Below are 27,481 nucleotides of genomic sequence, written 5' to 3' on the forward strand. Positions count from 1 at the left end.
GTTTTCGTGCATAGTTGAGTCGCTTGGCCTTGTTTCCACTTCGGAGGTATAGCTTTTTGGCCGCAAGTCTTCCATGAAGGCCACTTCTGACCAGACTTCTCCGGACAGTAGATGGGTGTACCAGGGTCCCACTGTTTTCTGCCAATTCTGAGCTGATGGCACTGCTGGACATCTTCCGATTGCGAAGGGAACTAAGCATGATGTGTCTTTCATCTGCTGCAGTAAGTTTCCTTGGCCGACCACTGCGTCTACGGTCCTCAACGTTGCACGTTTCTTTGTGCTTCTTCAAAAGAGCTTGGACAGCACATCTGGAAACCCCTGTCTGCCTTGAAATTTCTGCCTGGGAGAGACCTTGCTGATGCAGTATAACTACCTTGTGTCTTGTTGCTGTGCTCAGACTTGCCATGGTGTATGACTTTTGACAGTAAACTGTCTTCAGCAACCTCACCTTGTTGGCTGAGTTTGGCTGTTCCTCACCCCATTTTATTCCTCCTACACAGCTGTTTCTGTTTCAGGTAATGATTGTGTTTCAACCTACATATTGAATTGATGATCATTAGCACCTGTTTGGTATAATTGTTTAATCATACACCTGACTATATGCTTACAAAATCCCTGACTTTGTGCAAGTGTACCTAGAAGAATTGATGCTGTTTTGAAGGCAAAGGGTGGTCACACCAAATATGGATTTGATTTAGATTTTTCTTCTGTTCACTCACTTTGCATTTAGTTAATTGATAAATATAATCTATTAACATGTCTATTTTTTAAAGCATTCTTACTTTACAGCATTTTTTCACACCTGCCTAAAACTTTTGCACAGTACTGTATATATATATATATATACATACAGTGCCGTGAAAAAGTATTTCCCCCCTGTCTGATTTTCTGCATTTTTGACACTGAATGTTATCAGATCTTCAACCAAAACCTAATGTTAGCTAAAAGGGACCCTGAGTGAACAAATAAGAAACATTTGATACATATTTCATTTATTTATTAAAGAAAGTTATGCAGCACCCAAAAAAGTAATCGTCCCCTTAGACTCAATAACTGGTTATGCCACCTTTAGCAGCAATAACTGCAACCAAACGCTTCCTGTAGTTATTGATTAGTCTCTCACAGCGCCGTGGAGGAATTTTGGCCCACTCCTCCATGCAGAACTGCTTCAACTCAGTGACATTTGTGGGTTTTCAGGTCCTGCCACAACATCTCAATGGGGTTTAGGTCTGGACTTTGACTAGGCCATTCCAAAACTTTAAATTTCTTGTTCTTCAACCATTCTGATGGAGACTTGCTTGTGTGTTTTGGATCATTGTCTTGCTGCATGACCCAGCTGCGCTTCAGCTTCAGCTCACAGACGGATGGCCTGACATTCTCCTGTAGAATTCTCTGATACAGAGCAGAATTCATGGTTCCTTCAATGATGGCAAGGCGTCCAGGTCCTGATGCAGCAAAGCATCCCCAAACCATGACACTACCACCACCATACTTGACCGTTGTTATGAGGCTTTTTCTGTGGAATGCAGTGTTTGGTTTTCACCAGACATAACGGGGCCCATGTCGGCCAAAAAGTTCCACTTTTGACTCATCTGTCCATAGAACATTGTTCCAGAACTCTTGAGGATCATCCAGGTGCTTTTTGGCAAACTTGAGACGAGCATTCATGTTCTTCTTAGTGAGCAATGGTTTCCGCCTTGCTACTCTACCATGAATCCCATTTTTGCCCAATGTCTTTCTGATGGTGGAGTCATGAACACTGACCTTAGCCGAGGCGAGAGAGGCCTGCAGATCCCTGGATGTTGTTCTAGGGTTCTTTGTGACTTCCTGGACGATTTTACGCCTTGCTCTTGGAGAGATTTTGGCAGGATGGCCACTCCTGGGAAGATTCACTACTGTCCCAAACTTTCTCCATTTGGACAATATGGCTCTGACTGTGGTTAGGTGGAGCCAAAGAGCCTTAGAAATGGCTTTGTAACCCTTTCCAGACTTTTCCGGAGGTCTTCAGGAATTTCTTTTGTTCGTGGCATGATGTGCCTCTAGAACCTGTGTGCTGACAACTTCACTCTGATGGTAAGGGCCAAAGTTAGTCAGATTTATATTGGGCAGGGCTGGCCCAAATCAGGCCTGGTTGTTAACCAAAGTACTCAAACAGCTGAACCTAATTATCCCTTTAACTGGGTTGAGTTAACTAGGGGGGGGGGGCAATAACTTTCACACCTGAAGATTGCATGTTTGATTACCTTGCACACCAAACAAATGAAAGCAGCACCAAACTTTGGTGTCATTTTTTCTCTCAGACTCCCTCTATATACTACTACAACCCACAAAGAAATCTGACCAAATACAATGTAAAAAATGTGCAAAATGGCTAACTTCCTTATTTTCATGATCCTGCCTTTCAAACTCCTGTCAGGGTATTTATTTAGGAAAAGCCATAAACGGACAACCACATAACTTTCAGACACGCAGCGCAATTTAAATTTGAAAACTTCAGCCCGTGAAAATGACTTCCGTGGCTAGTGTTAAGGTTGTATACGTGAATAAAATGTTGTAACGACCCCTGGTCTTGAGGCTGAAAGCAGGAGACAGAGACGGGATTCAAGACTACTTTATTCATTAAACAGGGTCTGTGTTTGGGTCAGGACCACACTACAAAAACAATAAATCCTTCCTTCTGTCTCTATTCTAAAAACTCGCTCGCTTTCTCGCTCGCTCTATTCCACACACACAGGCTCCGGCTCTATCAGTCCCCTCACACACAGAGAAGAGAGCAGACCACTGCTCTCATGGGTGGGGCAGAGCAAGAGGGTTTAGATGACATGGTCCGCACCCAACAGACTCTCACAAACACACACTACCAAAACTAGTGGTATGGTCCCACCCCAGAACAGTACAGATAATGTGAATGCGCAGGACCAGATGAAACAAAAGTCTGCCAACCTGAACTTACCGGGTCGCTACAATATATTGAACTTGCAATCATGAAGAGATGTTATTTAAATGTTTGAGTACTCAAGTAATAATTTAGTGCTGAAGTAATTATAATTATTTTGAGTACTCAAGTACTCTAACCCACTCCTATTCTGTATATCACATGAATTTTTTTTTTTTTTAAATAACCAAATGGCACTCGGAGTTCTGTTCAGTCTACTGTAATTGGTTACTTGGTGGTTGGAGTCGATATGAAAAGGAGAATATTGTCTTCAGAGAACTGGCATGTCTTGACTTTTTATTGCCTTGTTAACTACAAGAGTTCAAAATCTTGGCAAATACAGTACATATATTCTTGTTTCAGTTGGGGACAGGGGATTGAAACATGTTTCAAATGTACAAAGCAAAATTTAAATTTAAGGGTCAAAAATGAATTTGTAGTGAATATGTATCATGTCAAATGTGTGGAGGGAAATCTGATAATTGAACTCCATTAACACTCCAGTTATACTTCATAAAACAAAATTAACGAGCATGCAGCCATTCCGTTAAACATGCAAAATCATCATAGCCTTTTTATCGGTTTTCTTTGAAAATCCAATGGGCACCATGTTTGTACCAAACTAACATTCTACAAAGTTGTATTCAGATCAGTTAGACTACTACTGTTGTGAGACTAGTATTTTTGCTAATGGTAACTTTGGTGCTGGACTACCGAAACAGATATTCAGTGTGTGATCTAATATAAAACACCTTTTTATTAGATTAAAAAAAAAACTGCAGATGCACAAAATATTGATTAAACTAATGCACCATGAACTGCTGAGTAATTTATTAGAACTAATGTCAACATGACATAGAAAAAGGAACTGTCGTTAATAATCTTGGTGAATATACTGCATTTGCTTCTTACATACTCTTAGCTAGCAGGTACTGCAAATGTTCTGTATGTAGGTAAATTCTCTCATCTGACACTGATGCCATCAAATCAGTATTGTATAATAGGGTCCACATGGCCCTTCCAAGTTATTAAATAACTGGAGAATGTTTGTTGACACAGGGGTTTGGACCACTGTGAACTGTCTTTGGACTCTTGAAATTGCCCCAATTCAGAGTTTATACAGAATTAGAACAATTATTTGTTAAAAGCTCTTGGTTTAAAGGGAAAATAACAAACACACAAAATAAACCTTACATTTTAGTTTTGACTAAATATTTGTTTCTCTCAAAACTGTGTTGCTGCTCCAAGGTTTTCTCCTGCATAATTGTATTGTTAGACACCAAAGCTTTACAATGCAAAAGCAAAATGGAATGTAGCAATGGCAATTCATTTTTATAAGCTTTTTAGGGGAATACAGTATTTATTATACAGCATGATTAAACACAGATTTGTCTATAAATAAATAAATTGATTATTGCACAGTGCAGAAAGATATGTATAGCACTTGTTTCTCACCTTTGGGTCTTGTGTTTTGAATCAGTTATATTCAGATTGAGGTAAACTGGCTGAAAATATGCCATTGTCAGTTCTCCCTGCACTACGTGGCTACGCATGGAGGATTAGTACATTCTTGAAATACCATCTCTAAAGTGCAGCTGCATATGTTAGACATGAAAGTCTTGATGGCAAAGCTGATTTAAAGTAGTTCTAGAGGATGGACATTTTAAATCAGGGCATTGGCTTTCATCACTGAAAACGAAGACAGGAAATGATAACCCAGACGGGTGTTTTTTTTTTTTTTTTTTTTAATTTAGTGATCTCCAATTTATTTTTATTGTTTTCTCCCCAATTTAGTAATGTCCAATTACTTTTAGGCTCAGCCCACCACTACCACCCCTGTGCTGACTCGGGAGGAGAAAAAGGAACACACGCTGTCCTCTGAAGCGTGTGCCGTCAGCCCCCCGCGTTTTTACACACTGCAGACTCACCATGCAGCCACCCAGAGCTATAGCGTTGGAGGACGCAGCCCTGGGCAGCTTACAGGCAAGCCCGCAGGCGCCCGGCCAGACCACAGGGGTCGCTGGTGAGCACCTTGGCCGACCTAGCCCTCCCTCACCCCAGGCGGCGCTCAGCCAATTGAGCGCTGCCCCCTGGGAGCTCCCGTCCTCGGTCGGCAAAGGAATAGCCTGGACTCGAACTTGCGACGTACAGACTATAGGGCGCATCCTGCACTCCACGCGGAGCGCCTTTACTGGATGCGTCTCTCGGGAGCCCCCTTCAGAAGTGTTTTATAACTATTACTGTTTGTTTCATGAGCCGTGAAGCATCAGCCTCGAGAAACTTAGTCTTCACACAGGTTACAGGAAACTACCTCTGCTCTGTTTTTCTACAGACCTGCACACCAGATTCAGATAAAGTGGCACTCGATGGCAATGAGGCTTCTAAATAAAGGTGATTTATTTATCTACATCAAGTTCTATTTGCTGAAGTAATAAATTGCTTTAAAAATTATTACTTTCAAGCTGGGGTGCCCCAACAGGAGCTGGGAAACAGTCTTTAAGGTAGAAGTTTCCATTACAAAGAAACATGACTGGAATTTACAGACTGTGGGCAGGATGGCTTGGTGGTGACGTCAGACCAGGAAGAAACAAACAGCAGTACTGCATGGTTGAGACACAGATGCACTCGTATTTATTTAATAATACAAATAAAACATTTAAACAAAAGCAAAACACTCCACAATACACAAAACAAAAAGGCATACTGGCCAAAACAGAGGTTAACAGCAGCAAACAAACAAGTATCGTGCTGGTCCTTATCCAGCACGAGTAGCAATTGTATTTTATTTTATTTATATATATATTTTCACTTACATTCCACCTCTGAAAAACCTATCGTCGACTGAGAGGTTCCTGCCTCTCGTATGCAGCTGTGCCTGAGCTTGATTGCTTGTCAATCATTCAGTCAGACTTAGGCACATTCTACACGTGAAGTGATTTGCAGGGAAGCAATTAACCCTTCCCTGCCAACCTAAAACAACAGTACATAAATAATACAGTTTAAATCATAATACAACAAAATACAAATAAACACAGGGGCGGGGTGTACCCCATCACACAGACGGTGACATTTACTATAAGAACAAATTAGGTAATTATTTATTCTTTCAAATAGGTTAATGGTTGGGTGTAATAGTAATGGCTGGAGACAATGCGTGTGTAGACTTTTGCTATTAAGTTTTATCATCTGCTCCTCATGATCTAGCTTCCCTTTTCCTAATACCCAGGACTGAAGGTTTGGTTTATCAATTGATGAAAATATGCTGAACTACTAAAGGCCTTCCTACAAAATAATTGTGTGCTGGCCTTTTGATATAAATTTGTATGTATGATATTTTTTGTGGGAAACCTGTGTAAATACTAAAAAAACATTTCATAACTTTTTTTTTTTACATTTGAAAATGTTGCAAAAATAGTGTGGAGCTATGCAAGAACACATATGGAGTCCAATTCTCTAGTTCTGTCTTGTTTCTGAGATGTATTTGCTCTATTTTTACAGAGGAGAAAGATTTTTTTTTTCCCCAAAAGTTGTGGTTATGTCAAAAATGAAGCAGTTTTTTTTCCCCCCATAAGCATGCTTCTGTTTCTCTTTTTTTTTTTTTTTGCTGGCAGTGCTTCCAGATTTAAAATAACTTATTACATTATTAAACAGATCTAACATGTTATATTCTGCTAGTGCAAATTATAGTTACTACTGTTGGAAGATATAAAAATCAATTGATAAATGAAATTAATTATAATTAATGATGAATGCTATTTGCTATAAATACTATAATGTAAAATGTTTTGTAATACTGTTTATTTGTTCATTGTCCTGATTTTTTAACCACTTGCTATTTGCTCAATACAATGTTTTTAAGGAAATCTTTTGGAGTGTGCAGATGCTTTTGATTCAAAATATATTGTTTTTTACCAGAAGCCAAGAGGCACTGGGTTTTTTCTTTTCATACCGTTTAAAAGTTTACTTAAAGTAGAGTTTGCAGTAGATTTGGTCAAATTTCAGTGAATGCTTAATACTTCGGGGTTTCCATTGTGTTCTGTTAACAAACGTAACTCTGTTACTCCCAGTGACCATTAACAAGGATGCAATTAAGAAGGGAATAAAGAAGATTATTCTGATGAATGCATCAATACAGTTCTACCAGCTGCCTCTTTGCTTTATTTCTGTGATTAGACAGCAGAGCTGGTTATCCATTCATTGTCACCAGCTGGCCCCCATGCTTAGATAATGTGTGGGTGGATCTAGTATTTTACCAGCTGGCATTGTGGGTTCAATCCAGTATGCTGTCACTGTATTGCTCAGATAGGAAAAAGTTGGTTGGCAGGGATTTATGAGCTATATTTACTGAACAACTTTAGCTCCTAAAAAGTTGTTATTTGGTGTAACAGGGCGATGTTGCATACGTGGATCATCACTGAATAGTACTGAGGCAGACACAGAGCAGTGGGTGCGGACATGCCACATAGGCGTGTAGATTTATTAACACACAGTCTGTCGCTAGGGTACCAGCAGTGGTAGTCCTAGTGTCAGATTTAATAAAGAAAACAAAACAAAGCTAAAAATAAGTGTTAGCCACACAAATGGTGAGTGCTAGTCCCACTAAAAGGAACGTCCCGCTCCAGGAACCTACTACTCTACGCAAATCCTCTCTACACTGTTTGCGATCAACATCCCCTAAACTGACCTACTTCTGGGCTCCCAGAGTCCCGGCATCCTCACGGCGACACCAGCCTCTTCAAACGGCCTTTTCAAATGACCTCTGCTGGGCAATGCCTTCACAAGCACCATCTTGGAGCGGAAGGGTTTCATGTAGTACAGTAGTCCGTCGCATATCCGACTGCGGTGGGACCAGAGTAAGGGTGGATATGTAAAAAGTAGGATAAATTAATCCTCTTTTAAATACCATTATACACAGCTGTAGCAATACTATTTTCACACAATTATTTCACACAACTATTTACACACACACATAGCTGAATCTGCTCAGAATGATCTCCGTGAACGCACCCCTAGTGTTAACAGTGAAGCAGTATAGCGAGGAGGTCAGTCAAGACCCTAAAAGCCTGTGTTTAATATTCAAAATAACTAAGGGTATTGAGAGTAACAAATTAAAACTTTTAATTAGAACAGTGGTTTTGTGTTTCTACCTAGCAACATGACCTGAATGCCTTGATCCTGAACAAATAAATCGGGTGGTTGACAGTTAAGTTAAGCTAATTTGTGTCTAGTTTTTAATTTTTAAAAAATCTTGAACAAGATAGTTGTGAAAATAAGATAAATGAACAAAACATTGCAGGATGTTAGGACTGTTTCATTAAATGCATTGTAATTGTATGTTTTAGGTGTATATTTAGACAGATGGCTTGGGGTGGATCTCAAAATTAGAAACCATGATTCAGATGGTTTTTACTGTTTTAATTGTGCACTGTACTGTATGACTTGCTTGTGAACAAGGGCAGTAATAACAAGGAGTCTGCTGAGGCAGAGCCATTAGGGATATATATAAATTGGATACTTTCAAAACAACGCATAACTCTCTTGCCAGTTATCCATTAAACAGGTAAACTACTGAATGGATTAACTTCAGACTGAAGTATATTATTGCTTTGCATCTAAAGATTAAGTGGTAGAGTGAAAGAAAATATGCAACTGGTAGCCATATTTTTCATAAAACCTTGTAAATTGAATTTACAGTGGAGGAGCTCATTTTATGCAAATTGTAGTAAATAAATGTCACTGTCTTGGTGACCTGCTGTTCCAATTGCCATACACTATCGACATTCACTCTACAACCACAAGATCCACATATCCATTTTACTTTCTATTTTTATAAACCAGTCTTAATTCTCCTTGCACGATGCCCAGGGGATGCTTTGTTTCTTGTACAGTTCACTATCTACGTAAGAGAAAGTACTTATTGATGCTCATACTGGCAGTGAATCTAATTATATGATTCAGATCAAAACTTAAAATAGTGTTACAAGAATTTTCTAGCTCTAATGCACAGCTGGTTTGACAGACAAAAGAAAATCACATTAGTCTGCCTCTAGAGCACATAAATTGTGTTCCAGCAATCCTCACTGTAGCTAGGAAATGGGCTACTGTAGTTTTTGTTTTATCTTTCTATGTGTTGCAGAGCTACCTTTTTATAAGTTTAAAGGCCTCTACACATCAGACGCGATGTGACAAGCCAATATGTCGTAAGACACTCTGCACCATGACACCAGTGATGCGAAAAAAATAGGATTGGTGTCTATTTTTTTTTTTTTTTTTTTTGCAATATCAAATATATACCCGGAGCTGTACATAAAGGACACAAAAATGATAGACACGGCAATGAGAGAGAACATCTGGCAGTCCATTTCCAGGGAACTGGATATAGCTGGTGTGTATGATTAGTTTACCTTTACTGAAATAAGTATTCTGAAAAGCTGTTATGTATTTTATTAGCTGTATAACAGGACTATCATACGTGTGATTTCTTTCCAGCTGATACAAATCAGGGGAGAGTCGCCTTGTAACGGATGCTCTATATGGAGTGTATCTGGGTACAGAATAACACTCAAATAACCACCGGATTAAGGTTACAAAATTAATAACTCCCAAATCAGCTAGAAATACCGACAGCAAAAAACACAAGAGACAAGCTCTGTACACAATTAATAAGCTATTTTTATTGTACTATGGTGTTTATGTTCCATAACAGCAGATAACTCGCCATATACAATAAATACTGACCCCAGCAATACAAAACAATCACATCAGCAAACAACCAGACAAACTGTAGCCTATCACATCGCCTATCACATCGCTCGCGCTGGTTACCACTGGTGTGAAAGGTAGTGTCGCAGCAATCACAAGTGGACACCTTTTGAAGACCTAACATTTTGTAGTGGGATGCTCCCCCAGGATCAGGTTGTGTTTTTTTTTTTTTTTGGCTATATTTGACTCCTTCCTATAAAAATTCACCAAAAAAAATAAATAAAAAAATCAAATTTTTACAGTAGCGTGTTAGAATTTGTGTCCAAAAAACGTATCTCCTTTTTTTAACATTGCATTTTTTTTTGTTATGTATTCTACTTAGAGTTTTCAAAGATATATAAATGTATAAAAACGTGTTATTCTATGACCTGAGGAACCTTAGAATACTTCCTGAAAGTTTTGTTGAAAAATTCACCCTGATTGATTGATTTATTGATTTATTGCACATTTTTAGCTGACTTTGTCTTTCTATGTTTGAAATTCATAAGAAAAAAAAGATTTTTTAGTAGAGGATATTGTACAAAATACTTTACTGATTTTTCTATTCCAATAAGTAAAAAAAAAAAAAAAAAAAAGATATTTTTCAAAAACTTACATTTAAAAAAAAAAATATATGTATTAAGTAATTTGGGGTTTTAAAGAGGTAAAGGTACAAAACATTTTATTCTGTTACCTGAAGGACCCACAGCACTCCCTGAATGTTTTGCTGAAAATGTTTGAAATAAGGGCAAAATACAAGACATTCTTTCACCTGAGTGATTTTATGGATGTAGAGATTTTTGTTAAAAAATAAACACAACACTTACATTATGTAAACTGTATCCCTGTCAGAAAATTCTGATTCACCAGAATCAGACGCCAGTATTTCTGCCAACAATGATTCATCTAATCGTCTTGCCATCTTGAAATGAAATGATGTAGAGTGGAAACATTTATATTATTATGTGCATATCAATTTTCTGTACATAAACAGTAAACATATACAGTACACAAAATATTATCAAAGCGGTATGTTACAAACCATAAGAACAGAATAAATAGTGCTACATAAACTATAAAACGCTAACTATTAAAATTGCAGTGCCATAATAAACATGTATTCTCAGGATCTTTATAAGCAGTAATGGACACTACTTCACTCATTTTTTGATATTTATAAATGTTGTAAAAAACATATATAATAAAACACGAGACAGAATAAATGTTCTAATATAATTAGAAGTTTGCATAAAAATGTAGTGAATTCTTTGTGTCTTAAACATCTTTTACAACACTTACAAAACAACACAAAGTGTTCTAAAATGCATACATTTCATAAGCATTAAATGAATAACATTTGGGGTGCTACTGCATTTGTAGGAAACATTTTTTGAAGAGCAGACCATTCTCTATAGGGAGTCCAAGATATTTATTATAAAACTGATTTTTAGAATGCTGCGTGCTGATTGGTCCACCAGGGTTCCAAGCCGTTACAATATCCAGCACAATGTCACGATTAGGAACTACTCAGGAACAAAGGCAAATCACTGCACCTGTGCTAACCACGTATCACTGCGTCACCAAAATCAAAGGAAACACCTGTCAAAATACCTGCTGTCATGGAAGATACTGAACCTCCAGTTTATATTAATTTGCACTACAAACAAGTTTGCTTTTATAAGCAAAGACGCTGTTTTGGTATTTTGTTTGTAGTATGTACCAGTCCGTTTTCTGTAACTTCAGTCGGATTCAGTTGTCAAATATTCCTTTTTATTTTCTTACTTTGTTAGTATCAGCTGTCGTTTTGTGAAAACTGACTTCATTAATTTTTAACTGTGGATATTTTTATATTCCTACACGCAATGTCATCTGACTCTCGCTTTTCTTCACTGTCTCTCTTCTCCTTTACCGCGCATTCACACTCTTTACAGGTACAAAAATGTCACATCCACAAAACAAACAACTTCGGCTGTTTTAAATGCTTAAATGACTGGCTTTATAAAAAAAATAATAATAATAAATAAAAATACAATTACTTTAAATTACTTAATGAATAATCTTCATCCCAACAAAGCACCTTAAACTTTTGCGCTGTTTGGTATATGCTGGAGCCAATGGGAGTGAATTACCTAGCAACAATGTTATGTAGAATATGCAGATATACAACTAAGCAAGGATTTTTGATAGTTATTTAAAGTCAGAACAATGAACTGAAACATGTCTAAGCAAGGTTTTTATAGTTATTTAAAGTCTTTAAAATATATATATAGCTTTTACTGAAACAAAAAAAAATGAAAGTGTTTTACTTAAATATTATTTTTAGTTCATAGGGGCTATTTTCTGTTGTGGAAGGTTATACCTCAAAATGTTAATAAATCTTTAAAAACTATATAAAGTGGCTCTCAGAAGTATTCACCCCCCTTGGACTTTTCCACATTTTATTGTGTTACATCATGGAATCAAAATGGATTTAATTACGAGTTTTTGCCACTGATCAACACGAAAAAGTCCAGAATGTCAAAGTGAAAAATAAAGTCTACAAATTGTTCTAAATTAATAACAAATACCATACATTGACCTTTTTGTTTTTAAGCCACTCCAGTGTGGCTTTGGCTGTATGTTTGGGGTCATTGTCCTGCTGGAAGATTAATTTTCTCCCAAGTCCCAGGTCTCTTGCAGACTTCAGCAGGTTTTCCTCCAGGATTTCTCTGTACTTTGCTCCATCCATTTTGCCCTCTATCTTCACAAGCTTTCCAGGCCCTGACGCAGAGAAGCATCCCCATAGCATGATGCTGCCACCACCATGCTTCACGGTAGGGATGGTGTTCTGAGGATGATGTGCGGTGTTAGGCTTGCGCCAAACATAGCGCTCAGCGTTGAGGCCAAAAAGCTCTATTTTGGTCTCATCAGACCATAGAATCATCTTCCACTTGGTCTCCAGAGTCTCCCACATGCCTTCTGGCAAACTCTAGCTGAGATTTGATGTGAGTTTTTTTCAACAATGGCTTTCTTTTTGCCACTCTCCCATAAAGGCCAGTTTTGTGAAGCACCCGGGCTATTGTTGCCGTATGCACAGTGTCTCCCAGCTCAGCTGTGGAAGACTGTAACTCCTTTAGAGTTGCCATAGACCTCGTGGTGGCCTCCCTGACTAGTGCCCTTCTCGCCCAGATACTCAGTTTTTGAGGGTGGCCTGTTCTAGACAGATTCACAGTTTGCCATATTCTCTCCATTTCTTAATAATGGACTTTACTGTGCTCCGGGGGATATTCAATGCCTTGGAAATGGTCTTATATCCTATCCCTGATTGGTACTTTTGAAGAACCTTATTCTGGATTTGCTTTGAATGTTCCTTCGTCTTCATGATGTAGTTTTTGTTAGGAAATTTACTAACCAGCTATAGGACCTCCCAGCGTGAAACACCTTAATTGCACACAGGTGGACTCCATTCAACTAATTATGTGACTTCTAAAGACAGTTGGTTGCACCAGAGCTTATTTAGGTGTGTCATAGGAAAGGGGGTGAATACTTATGCAATCAATGATTTTCTGTTTTATATTTGTAATTAATTTAGAACAATTTGTAGATTTTATTTTTCATTTTGACATTATGGACTTTTTTTTGTGTTCATCAGTGGCAAAAACTCCTAATTAAATCCATTTAGATTCCATGTTGTAACACAATAAAATGTGGAAAAGTCCAAGGGGGGTGAATACTTTTGGGAGCCACTGTAGATGTCTCGTGCCTAACAACGCACCAAGAAGTGACAATATCCAGCACAACCCATGCCCTCTCGTGCCTTATTGCTTAAAGAAGTTCTGTAAAACTGTCTCAGTGGGGTGAAATGGGCAACAAGTCCCCATCCTCAAGATCCACAACCCAGCAACACTTTTTCCAGGCAGCAGTGGCAGTAGTGATTTGTACCATGATGTGTATGACTGCAATGCATCAGACACACACAAAATAAAGTGTGAATGTGTTATGGGTTTTGTATCTTAGCTATTGCTCAGACCTGTGCCACCAGGGATACACTGCAAGTGCTCAGGCTGTCAAGCCAACTGGCTTGTCCCAGTTTTCAGACAGCTTGTTGACACCGCTAAACACAAAGCTGTTACGGATGGTGAAAGCAATCCTGTCTCTGAATCATTTCACAACCTCTGGGTTAATTTCTCTGAGCCTGACACATACTGTATGCAGCAAAACATGGCAGTGAGCTCCGTCCACGTAAGCTGTGTCTGCTGAGCTCTTGGGTGGGTGTCCCATCTTGCCTGAGAAGCCAGTTCCTTCCCCCTGTACTAGACATAGAGACACAGCTGTAGCACATGAGCTAAACAGTGATATTTTTTAATGTAAAAACTATGCAATATACAACCTCATATATATATATAGTACTGTGCAAAAGTTTTAGGCAGGTGTGAAAAAATGCTGTAAAGTAAGAATGCTTTCAAAAATAGACATGTTAATAGATTATATTTATCAATTAACTAAATGCAAAGTGAGTGAACAGAAGAAAAATCTAAATCAAATCCATATTTGGTGTGACCACCCTTTGCCTTCAAAACAGCATCAATTCTTCTAGGTACACTTGCACAAAGTCAGGGATTTTGTAGGCATATAGTCAGGTGTATGATTAAACAATTATACCAAACAGGTGCTAATGATCATCAATTCAATATGTAGGTTGAAACACAATCATTACCTGAAACAGAAACAGCTGTGTAGGAGGAATAAAACTGGGTGAGGAACAGCCAAACTCAGCTAACAAGGTGAGGTTGCTGAAGACAGTTTACTGTCAAAAGTCATACACCATGGCAAGACTGAGCACAGCAATAAGACACAAGGTAGTTATACTGCATCAGCAAGGTCTCTCCCAGGCAGAAATTTCAAGGCAGACAGGGGTTTCCAGATGTGCTGTCCAAGCTCTTTTGAAGAAGCACAAAGAAACGTGCAACGTTGAGGACCGTAGACGCAGTGGTCGGCCAAGGAAACTTACTGCAGCAGATGAAAGACACATCATGCTTACTTCCCTTCGCAATCGGAAGATGTCGAGCAGTGCCATCAGCTCAGAATTGGCAGAAAACAGTGGGACCCTGGTACACCCATCTACTGTCCGGAGAAGTCTGGTCAGAAGTGGCCTTCATGGAAGACTTGCGGCCAAAAAGCTATACCTCCGAAGTGGAAACAAGGCCAAGCGACTCAACTATGCACGAAAACACAGGAACTGGGGTGCAGAAAAATGGCAGCAGGTGCTCTGGACTGATGAGTCAAAATTTGAAATATTTGGCTGTAGCAGAAGGCAGCTTGTTCGCCGAAGGGCTGGAGAGCGGTACACGAATGAGTGTCTGCAGGCAACAGTGAAGCATGGTGGAGGTTCCTTGCAAGTTTCGGGCTGCATTTCTGCAAATGGAGTTGGGGATTTGGTCAGAATTAATGGTCTCCTCAATGCTGAGAAGTACAGGCAGATACTTATCCATCATGCAATACCATCAGGGAGGCATCTGATTGGCCCCAAATTTATTCTGCAGCATGACAACGACCCCAAACATACAGCGAAAGTCATTAAGAACTATCTTCAGCATAAAGAAGAACAAGGAGTCCTGGAAGTGATGGTATGACCCCCACAGAGCCCTGATCTCAACATCATCGAGTCTGTCTGGAAATACATGAAGAGAGAGAAGCAACTGAGGCTGCCTAAATCCACAGAAGAACTGTGGTTAGTTCTCCAAGATGTTTGGGCCAACCTACCTGCCGAGTTCCTTCAAAAACTGTGTGCAAGTGTACCTAGAAGAATTGATGCTGTTTTGAAGGCAAAGGGTGGTCACACCAAATATTGATTTGATGTAGATTTTTCTTCTGTTCACTCACTTTGCATTTTGTTAATTGATAAATATAAACTATTAACATGTCTATTTTTGAAAGCATTCTTACTTTACAGAGTCAGAGAATCAGGCTGGTATCTGTAGTTCAGGATCTATAAAATGAATGTCAATACAACACAATAGCACATCTAAATACCAAGCAAGCTGAACTGAATCGCTCCGTATGGCAGTGAAGTCATGGGAACAAGTCATAAGAATTGTCTCAGTTATGTCACCATTGAGGGCATAAATTTTAAGCTGACATTTTTATAAGGTCTACAATTTATTATTATTTTTTTCTTGTTTTGTATAAATGTTACAGGGTCATTTATAGCATAGATACATAATTTTTATTTCTTCATTTAAAACTAAGGACCTTGTTTTTACTGTATATCTCTGCTGCCAATAGAAATGAACAGGACTGATTTCAAATTACTTTCAGCAGAACCGGGCCTCGAGTGGTTCTCTATTGACTGTATAAGAAAAAACAACAGTAAGTCGCTCAACCCTGTTCATTTTTGGAATCTCTCGAACTACACAGGTGACCCTACTGACCCTCGATTTTGAACGAATTAATTTCCTTCATCTATTCCAAATGTCAAATATTCTGGTCTGTCAACTGAAGACATACAGACTTGTGTGAGATTAAAGGCTGAATAACTCCTGTAATCACTCTAGTCCAGCGGTTCTCAAACTGGGGGGCTTGAGAAGGTTCAGGGTTTTTTTAATTTAATTACATTATTTATTTTATTATTATTATTTATTTTATTTTTTTAATTACAGCTCACATTTTAACCTAGGCTATATCGTATAGCGGGTGGATACTTTATTTAGGCTTTATTGGCTATTTTGATTGGATCGCCAATAATATTTCCACCAATCAGAGGGTTGCATACAGCACTCATAGTGATCCTGCCCTCTGTCAGACTTGTATACATAAGATTAACGAAGCGCTGGACAAGAGAAATAATGTGTCAGATATCAAAGTGGATATGAGAATGGCAGTGATGAAGCCAATTTGCTTGAAAACATTAAAAGTAGACCGGACATTTCCATCACTGGATTTAAAAAATGTGGAATTGAAGATGCGATCAGAAACCCAGAGGCAGTGTAAACTGCCTGCTAGTAGGACTGTTCTTTTTATGTTAAGCATTTTTGTGTTCTTTTTTTTAGAAGGGTTTAATTAAGTAACAGCCAAAATTCTTTGTCAGAGTTGAAATTCTGTAACAAAATGGTTGATCGTTATTGTCGATACATTGTAGATTAATGCAGGCATTGTGCAGTTATCGCAAAGTCCAGAAACAAAACAAAATTAAAACGTTTTGCACCTTATAAAAATGAGCTGATTTTTCCAGTGCTTACTAGTCTATTAACCAGTTCGAAATGATTTCGAAGCAAATAAAAGCATTTTTGTTTGGGCTTTATTGTTAAAGATTTCACATGTGGCAATACTGCCCTACAATTACTCCATGGTAGTACTGTGATTGTTCCACTGTGTTATGTTGTGAACCATAGTTTTAAAACTGCGAGACAGCAAATGCTTATCATAAAAGTTTACTTTTTGTTAAAATTAAGGGCCATATAAGAACGATAAATACTGTAGCTGATTAGAAGGCCTTATTTGTTGTTCTCCAAGTTGCTGCAGTTACAATGTAGATGCTAGAGTTATTGTAAATTAGATTCTATTTTAGCAGACATATTTAATTTGGTTAACGTATTCAAATGTTTGTGGAATTAAAGGTATAAATGCAAAACTGTGACTTTTTTTGTGAACGTGCAGTGAAAAAAATCCCCCAACGTATAAATACGCCGAATTTAATACCTGCCAAAATTTCCCGTTATACGGTATATATTAACTTCAAACCAATCTTTATGCTGACTGACACCTCCCAGCATGTCAAAGTGTGTAGATGGCGCTGTGCATCTGACTGGTGCCTTTTAAGCTTACATATTTTTGGATGAAGTCCGCTGCTATCTGGTAATGTATTTTGTTTATCAGCTTACTATGTAGTAAGCATTGGTCACAATCGGTAAACTGTAATTGGCAGTGTTAAATTTGCTGTTATTACTATGGATCAGGTGGCTGGTTTGTGCAAAAAAAAAAACGCATACACACAACAGCAGTGACATACAGAGAATCCGTAGGCATGTTTCTATTTTTTTATTTTATTTTTTTACCAGTATATATGTGTGTGTGTTTTTTTTTTGGGGGGGGGGTGGGGGGGCATCAAGTACCACAGACCAAGAGGAAGAGGGGCGTGGCCTAAAAAGTTTGAGAACCGCTACTCTAGTTAGTTCAGAGCAGATTTAGCAACAGTCTGATTTCTCAGATTGCTTGCACAACAAGAGAGTTCTAATAACGAGGACTGGGTGCAGGAGTCCCTTTCCTCTACTGTGGCTTTGGCATTTTCACATAACTGTCATGTACGCTATTAAAGACCTCCCAACTCGGATATTTCCAGAGCCCAGTTATTTTCTTGTTTTTTAAATGTATATTATCTGTAAAGTTAAAAAAAAAAAAAAAAAAAAAATTAAACCACTGCTGAAGATATCAGCTATGCAGTGAAATTGTATTTTTTCCCACAGCAGCAGTGAAAAGCCACCCTTTAGCTTAAACAATGCTTAGGTTTGGATGTACATTTATAAACGGCAGATGTTGCTGGTATATATGTAACATATAGTTATTTATTTATTGTCTCCAAAACAGATTGTTTCTCTTCAGCAAGGATGGCAACCCCAACAAGCGCAACGTGCACAACGAGACAGCAATGCACCTACTGTGCATGGGGCCGCAGATCATGCTGGCAGAAGGGGCACTGCACCCCCGTCTCGCACGGCCCTATGAGGACGAGCACAAGAGGGCAGAGTGCCTGCAGATGATCCTCAAGTGGACAGGAGCAAAGCTAGATCAGGGAGAGTACGAGAGAGCCGACGTCAATGCCACGGACAACAAGAAAAACACCTCTTTGCACTACGCTGCTGCCTCAGGGATGAAAACATGTGTAGAGGTGACCTGACTCATTCATTTGATAGTTTCATACATAAAGGTTTTTACCTAGGTAAGGGTCAACTCTAGTACTTGGATGCAACCCAGGGATAAAATGTATTACAAACCAAATCATTACAGACAAAGCATAGAAAACAAAAAAAAGTGCAAGTCCCATTCAGGAATTCAAAGTTTTTTGTTTTTTTATTTATTTATTTTTTCTATAACCACCAGCATTTAAAAGCTTTTCATACAACAATGCTGTCACACAATTAAATCAAATAATTTATGGGTTGTCGAAAGTCTTCCATCCGGATGGCAATAAGGTGTCCTATAAAGTGGGTAAACCATTATTTAGTGTTTAATATCTAATGGGATTTTAAGAGATCAGTCAAGGGATTTGTGTTTGAACATCCCAATTCTTGACCCATTTATTTTATTTTTGGTTGACCGATCTTGAGTTTTTCTCTAGAATTAAATCATAGTCATTTTGACCAATTGAAATGTCAAGGAAAACAAAACATATGATGGTTAAATTTCAAGCAGCTGAATAACAATTCTTATGAACCACGCTTTATCTTTATAGCTCTCCCACAGGAACATCCTAAACTGTGGTTTGAAGGTTTGACCTTTTGTATCATCTTTGTAACAAAACATAATCCTGCCCAGGCATTACTTACTGTACTGTCACATTTTTCAATTGAATGAATCTACCAGTCTGTCCGTCAGCATGCTTGTACAGGGAGCTTGTAAGAGTTTGTCAACCTGCCCATGCTGCACCTACTTCTGTTGCTAATATCTCTTAAACCATTTAAGCTTATGGAAACTATAAGATCCAAAATGGAAAATTACCTATATGGTAACAGTATCCTAGGAGACAGTCAGTATGGTTTTAGGAAAGGGATATCGTGTCTAACTAACCTGCATGACTTTTTTGAGGATGCAACATCGACAATGGATAACTGCAAAGCATATGACATGGTTTATTTAGATTTCCAGAAAGCTTTGACAAAGTCCCGTATAAAAGATTAATTCTCAATCTGAACGCAGTAGGGATTCAAGGAAATGTATACACATGGATTAGGGAGTTGTTAAAATGTAGAAAACAGAAAGTACTGATTAGAGGAGAAACCTCAAAATGGAGTGAGGTAACCAGTGGAGTACCACAGGGATCAGTATTAGGTCCTCTGCTATTCCTAATCTACATTAATGACTTAGATTTTGGTATTGTAAGCAAACTTGTTAAATTTGCAGACAACACAAAAATAGGAGGAGTGGCAAACACTGTTGCAGCAGCAAAGGTAATTCAAAATGATCTAGACAGCATTCAGAACTGGGCAGACACATGGCAAATGACATTTAATAGAGAAAAATGTAAGGTACTACACGCAGGCAATAAAAATGTGCATTATAAATATCATTTGGGAGATACTGAAATTGAAGGAATCTATGAAAAAGACCTAGGAGTTTGTTGACTCAGAAATGTCTTCATCTAGACAGTGTGGGGAAGCTATAAAAAAGGCCAACAAAATGCTCGGCTATATTGTGAAAAGTGTTTAATTGAAATCAAGGGAAGTAATGTTAAAACTTCTACAATGCATTAGTAAGACCTCATCTAAAATATTGTGTTCAGTTCTGGTCACCTCGCTACAAAAAGGATATTGCTGCTCTAGAAGGAGTGCAAAGAAGAGCGACCAGAATTATTCCAGGTTTAAAAGGCATGTCATATTCAGACAGGCTAAAAGAATTGAATTTATTCAGTCTTGAACAAAGAAGACTACGCATCGATCTGATTCAAGCATTCAGAATTCTAAAAGGTATTGACAATGTCGACCCAAGGGATTTTTTTGACCTGAAAAAAGAAACAAGGACCAGGGGTCACAAATGGAGATTAGAGAAAGGGGCATTCAGAACAGAAAATAGGAGGCACTTCTTTACACAGAATTGTGAGAGTCTTGAACCAACTCCCCAGTAATGTTGTTGAAGCGGACACCCTGGTATCCTTCAAGAAGCTGCTTGATGAGATTCTGGGATCAATAAGCTACTAACAACCAAATGGGCAAGATGGGCCGAATGGCCTCCTCTCGTTTGTAAACTTTCTTATGTTCTTAAGCTGGCAACTTTATATGTTCAGTGTTGTGAAAACTCTCCAGGCAAAATCTAACAGCACCCTTCACTTTATTAGTGACCTAAGATGACCGCTATATGGGGTCATATGACACTGGTTTCTGGGTCACGGAGAGGTTCACAGATGTATTCTGTGATTCTGTAGGTCAAGTTCGACCAAGGGTGTTGAATCAGAAAAATTTGCCCTTTCCTGTGTTTTTATTTATTTATTTATTTTATTTTTTTTTTTTGCAAAGCTGCTACCGCCAGTGTCATAGCCTTGTATTTGAGAAACTATTTGAAGTGATGCACTTGTATTTATAGCTGTGAGGATATGTGTTGCGAACACAGTTGTTGCAAAGACAAACCAGATCATTGTAAGCTTATTCAAATTTTAGTTTAACTGCATAAAAACATAATTCCATTAGGCAGCACTGCACAGTAAATTACTGTTAGTGTTTTTGTTTTACAGATAAGATATAATGGCTTGCCACAAAATATTTTCTGATGATCAGATTATTTTCTGTGTTGAAATCCGTTGGTGCATATTTCAGCAAAACCATGATGTTGATATGTTGCCAAGAACATAATGCTGATAAAAAAGGAACTCTGGCACAGAAGCATACAATTATAGAACTCTTTTCTGTATTCCTACATTCACAGCATGGATGTTTGCAGACTATACATGATATTAAAATTAAACCACAAACAGTTTCCTTTGAGGATGTAAGCCATTCCTTGTTTTCTTTAATACTTTTTGTAATGACTTTGTCTGTGTAAAGTATTCCAACATTAAAGAAGATGAGCATTTTCTTCACAGTAAATAAACAGACATGTAATACAGAGGGTTATTATACAGTGGCTCTCAAAAGTATTCACCCCCCTTGGACTTTTCCACATTTTACTGTGTTACATCATGGAATCAAAATGGATTTAATTAGGAGTTTTTGCTACTGATCAACACAAAAAAAGTCCATAATGTCAAAGTGAAAAATAAAATCTACAAATTGTTCTAAATTAATTACAAATATAAAACAGAAAATAATTGATTGCATAAGTATTCACCCCCTTTCCTATGACACACCTAAATAAGCTCTGGTGCAACCAATTGTCTTTAGAAGTCACATAATTAGTTGAATGGAGTCCACCTGTGTGCAATTAAGGTGTTTCACATGATTTCAGGTTAAATACACCTGTCTCTGGGAGGTCCCACAGTTGGTTAGTACATTTCCTAACAAAAACTACATCATGAAGACGAAGGAACATTCAAAGCAAATCCGGAATAAGGTTCTTCAAAAGCACCAGTCAGGGGTAGGAAATAAGAACATTTCCAAGGCATTGAATATCCCCCGGAGCACAGTAAAGTCCATTATTAAGAAATGGAGAGAATATGGCACAACTGTGAATCTGTCTAGAACAGGCCGTCCACAAAAACGGAGTATCCGGGCGAGAAGGGCACTAGTCAGGGAGGCCACCAAGAGGTATATGGCAACTCTAAAGGAGTTACAGTCTTCCACGGCTGAGCTGGGAGACACTGTGCATACGGCAACAATAGCCCAGGTGCTTCACAAAACTGGCCTTTATGGGAGAGTGGCAAAAAGAAAGCCATTGTTGAAAAAAACTCACATCAAATCTCGGCTAGAGTTTGCCAGAAGGCATGTGGGAGACTCTGAGACCAAGTGGAAGAAGATTCTATGGTCTGATGAGACCAAAATAGAGCTTTTTGGCCTCAACGCTGAGCGCTATGTTTGGCGCAAGCCTAACACCACACATCATCCTCAGAACACCATCTCTACAGTGAAGCATGGTGGTGGCAGCATCATCATGCTTTGGGGATGCTTCTCTGCGTCAGGGCCTGGAAAGCTTGTGAAGATAGAGGGCAAAATGGATGGAGCAAAGTACAGAGAAATCCTGGAGGAAAACCTGCTGAAGTCTGCAAGAGACCTGGGACTTGGGAAAAGATTCATCTTCCAGCAGGACAATGACCCCAAACATACAGCCAAAGCCACACTGGAGTGGCTTAAAAACAAAAAAGTCAATGTCCTGGAGTGGCCCAGTCAAAGCCCGGACCTCAATCCAATTGAGAATATGTGGAAAGTGTATAAAATTGCTGTTCACGAAAGGTCCCCATCCAACTTGACGGAGCTTGAGCAATTTTGCAAAGAAGAATGGGCAAAAATTGCAGTCCAGATGTGCAAAGCTGGTAGAGACTTATCCAAATAGACTTATGGCTGTAATTGCTGCCAAAGGTGCCTCTACCAAATATTGACTCAAGGGGGTGAATACTTATGCAATCAATTATTTTCTATGTTGTATTTATAATTAATTTAGAACAATCTGTAGATTTTATTTTTCACTTTGAAATTATGGACTTTTTTGTGTTGATCAGTGGCAAAAACTCCTAATTAAATCCATTTTGATTCCATGTTGTAACACAATAAAATGTGGAAAAGTCCAAGGGGGGTGAATACTTTTGAGAGCCACTGTAAGTAGTCAAGTTGTTTCTTTCAGAATGTTTTTGCTACAGAAGATTAATTTGTCATGTTTGCTTTTACTACTGACTGTCAATGCTAAGAGACCTGGATAAATTGTACTGTCTTGTCTCTTGGTTTGAAAAAGTTTTATATCCAATATAAATTAACTATTTTGCAGGCCCATACTTTATAACCTCCTGAATCTCAGAAACCATTTTAAGATTCAGACATCAAATGTACTTCCACTTTACAACCATTGCTGTTTTTTTTTTTTGTTTGTTTTGTTTTCCCACCCCACATACCGTTATGTGAATTTTACAAACCATAGTGACAGAAGTACCATTCCCCTTACACTATGCCACCAGGGATGCTTTGTTTTTGTCACAGAAGCGCCAATGTATTTTTGGTTTCTTTTATTTTTTTGATAGTTTTTAGTGAAAAATGATGGAGACCTGTTTGCAGAAAACGAGAATAAGGACACCCCATGTGACTGTGCAGAAAAGCAGCACCATAAAGAACTGGCCCTTAGCCTGGAGTCTCAGATGGTCTTCTCTAGGGATCCGGAAGCTGATGACATAGAGGCAGAATATGCTGCTCTGGATAGGAGAGAGGTATGCATTTAAAGTTGTCACATTCCTCTGGAGTAAATGTTGTGCTTGTTTCAAACTAACATAAAGGGTGAAAGTACAATAGATGCATGTTATGTTAATCCCTATTTTTCCCAATTCTTGACCTGAATGAACCAGCTTTCTGAGGGCATTCTTTGGAACAGAGCATTTATCTACAGTGTGTTACAGAATGGGATTTTGGGCAGTGGAAACGCAGCTTTAGTCACCTGTTTGCAGCCCTTTTGTGTGTGCCGTTACGTTCTGGCACTGAAGTTATAAACTTGGTAAACAATCAAGAGTTTGTAACAGATTACTTAATCTTTATAAAGCAACCAGGTACAGCAATAAAGAAAACATTTAAATTTGGTAAATGCCAGTGACAATTTATTTGCTTCCTACTACAATAGTCACCAACAGAGATATACAGTAATTGAATACCCTCTATTTTGATATTGTTTCAAAATACTCATTAGATAAATAAAAAATATAACTAAAGAAAAAGGCACTGTGTAATATAGTAGAATAGGCTGGTTCCCCAAAGTAACCCGTCAATTTTAACTATAGCATATAAAAAACGCACTATAGTACTATACCATACTGAGAAAGAAGCCAGTGATTTTAAACACCTTTACCTACTCAAACAGTATTTCAGTAGACCCAATGAAACAAATAGGTATATCTTTAAAATTGTACTATTAAAGCTAGCAGCAGAATTAATACACTGAACATACAGCATCACACAGAGGTGAAATAAACAAACACAAAAATAAACAATGCAGTTCTGTAAAGTACGTTGAAAAATAACGCAAAAAAAAACCCAACAGGTTCAAAATAAATGTCTAAGTCCCGAGTTTCCTAACAAAAAAAACCAAAAATACTTCCTGAAAAAAACAAAACCGAATGGCCATTCACGCACAGAAAAAAACCTTATGATCCAGCAGCAGATTGAAGCAAACTATTGGATAGATCTCACCCCTCTTGCTGTAGGGAGGCTGGCGGCTGTGTGGATGAACCTTTGGTGAAGAAAACTGCTGCAATCCGCCGTTGAAGAAAAAAAATATTCCAAAAATCATAACAAGGAATACAAAGTGTCAAAAGAAAAAAAACAAACTGAGCCACGGCTGGTAGAGAAAGTAGCAAAATAAACAGTCAACTTATTAACAAAGAAACAAAGCTTATGTTAGTAAAAGCTGCGTTTGTGTCACTAAAGTCAAACCAAACTGAATTCAAAAGAAAAGAAGGAAATGCATTTGACTATTAATTAGACCTGAAAACTAAACAGACTAACGAAAATTTAGCTGTATAAATGAATGGGTAAACTAAACCATAGTTCTAAAAGATAGAACGCAAAGCCCCCATTATCACATGAGTACAAAAGAAAGTCGGCTCTCTTTACCGTATCTTCTATGTCCGGAATGGACCTGCGCAAAACACGTTTGAAAAGATAGAGAGAATTAAAACAGCACTGAAATTCAGCAAGGCAAAAAACACAGACCGAATAGTATTCAGAAATTGATCTGAAAATCTGCACCCTTTTTTTTTTTTTTTACAAATTCAAGCTCTCACACACATGGAATACAAACGGAAATCTGTGACTTTTTTTTTTCTTTCTTTCCAGCCTCTTCTTTGTGCCTAATGTGTTTAGTTTTACTAAACATTTATGACACGTTTTTTTGAAATCCCAAAATACTTTTTTTTATCCGTCGGTGTGAAATCCCTAAAAGATTGGTTTTCTTGATTTATTCTGCAACATTCCCAGCCTTTATTAAATCCTTCATTTTAACATCATACATTCGAGGGAAGCATGATGAGATGAGGGATAAAGTTGATTTGTGATGTTGGAGATTATTTCAAAATTGTGTGGTTCATGGGGTTTTGGTATTCTAAAGCAGGATTGTAAAACTCTACTTTTCCAATCTGACATTTTCAGGCCATTTACTTTTGTTTATTCAGTACCTATTTTCTTGTGTATTTTTTCTGTTAATCGCTGCATCTTGGGAAACTGAAAACTTGCAATACAGCTAACAAGCATTTATTGGCTATCTGTTGCTACAACGAAAATAGGAGGAGCACTATTATTCCTGAAAAGAACTACCTGACCCTGTCCTTTCTTATTATGAGATGGGTTAACAACAAACTTCTAAGGACTGCATCAGTTGGTGTCCTTTTATAGTAATTAAGAAGGGGCTATGCTAATTGTTCCAGTGTCAACTGTAAAAAAAAAAAGTGCTGTAAAACATGTGTTGTATTAAAAAAGGTGTTTACAACAACTTTGTAAGATGTTATAATATTATTGCAGAAACATTCTAATTTCACTTAGCTATTTGTGGCCATCATTCTACCTGTCTAGAAAAGTAAAGTACGATGACAATGGTATCAAAATTGTAAAAAATGAACTTTCCATTCTGGGTGCTAAAGGTTGTTGTAAACCTAGCCTATGGTGGTCATCTGGTTTACTGCAATCTCAATTAATTTAATAAGACAATCCTCAACGTAACCATACCATTGGAACTCAAAGTAGCATTTGAGTTCAAAGTAGCATTTCTTTCCAATTGAAAGGCAAGCTTTTGTTGCCACAAATAATATAAAACCGTGTTTGTATGAATCAAATGTTTATTTTCCTCTTCCTCTGTCTTTTGCAGCCATTCGAGGGCCTGAGGCTTCAGGATCTCCGCAGACTGAAAGATATGCTGATAGTGGAGACTGCAGACATGCTCCAGGCCCCTCTCTTCACTGCTGAAGCCCTGCTCCGAGCACATGGTAATGTACATTGCTTAACGTTTAACATTATAACATCATTTACTATGGAGAGATGCATTCATGAGTGACAGGCAGCGTATGACCTAGTGAACTGAGGACTGGTTTCAACTCCCTCCACAGCCACTAACCTACTGTGTGGTTTCACATTATCATGCTAGTCCACTCAGCTGTGAAACTGAGTACAGACAGCAGGGCACGAGTGGTACATTTCTGCCAGAATTGATCTATCAATATGTGCCAGGAGTATTCTTTTAAATGTATCCCTGTTATTGTCACACCCTAGGAGAGCTCACAGAATAAAATATGTTGTCATTAGTGTTTTGAATAGCTGGAATGTGTCATTATTACTGTGTGTAATAATCAGACATGTTGTTATCCTCTGCTGGGAATGATGTCCTCTGTGAAGGGGATATTGTGGAGGATGTCGCACTTTGCACATTTTTCTAATTATCCAATTGGTATCAACACTTAAGTTATTAACCCTTAGCGGTCCATTTATTCAGCACATCTCAGGCGCGTCAGGTCCAATTTATTTTCACACACGCAGTTTATTTTAGACGCGCTGTTTAACAGTAAAACAGGTTTCAAAGGCACTGCACGTCAACAGGACACTGCAGAAGCAGCTATCTTGTTTGTTTATGTCCGTGTTTTCTATGTGGTGTCGGGGCTATCTATTCATGAGATATGCCCTTTTCTATTTATTTATTTATTTATTTTTTTCGGCTCCTATCGGTCTCACTCGGCCATTGAATGGTTTTCTCGGCTTTTTCCGTAGAAAAAACAACTAGAGACCTGTTTTTTGCGTCTTTTTAATGATATCGGACAAGGTCCGACATAGGACCGCAAAGGGTTAAGAGTATGTCATGTTCTGAGGATATATAGAAATCTAGTCGGTTTGTTCAATTGTCCATCTTTGTGTCACACTTCCATTTTTTCATATACTGTACCTGGAAAATACAGGCCTTGGTCATTAACTTTCTCATCATATTGACAGCTGTAATTTTGATACCTCGTGT

General features: G+C 38.1%; 1 protein-coding gene across 5 annotated transcripts in view; it reads left to right on the plus strand.

The window, feature by feature from the left end:
- The window catches only part of LOC117400500 (ankyrin repeat and IBR domain-containing protein 1-like), an 89,937-nt gene that overhangs the window by 27,894 nt on the left and 34,562 nt on the right, over nucleotides 1-27,481 (plus strand). For all 5 annotated transcript variants that reach the window (XM_059022501.1, XM_034000565.3, XM_034000564.3 and 2 more), the window contains exons 3-5: nucleotides 18,239-18,539; nucleotides 23,526-23,708; nucleotides 26,348-26,465. In XM_059022501.1, coding sequence (XP_058878484.1) covers nucleotides 18,239-18,539; nucleotides 23,526-23,708; nucleotides 26,348-26,465 — 602 coding nt within the window. The remainder of the gene's footprint in view (nucleotides 1-18,238; nucleotides 18,540-23,525; nucleotides 23,709-26,347; nucleotides 26,466-27,481) is intronic.

Source organism: Acipenser ruthenus, chromosome 4 (genome assembly GCF_902713425.1).
Source record: "Acipenser ruthenus chromosome 4, fAciRut3.2 maternal haplotype, whole genome shotgun sequence".
NCBI lineage: Eukaryota > Metazoa > Chordata > Actinopteri > Acipenseriformes > Acipenseridae > Acipenser > Acipenser ruthenus.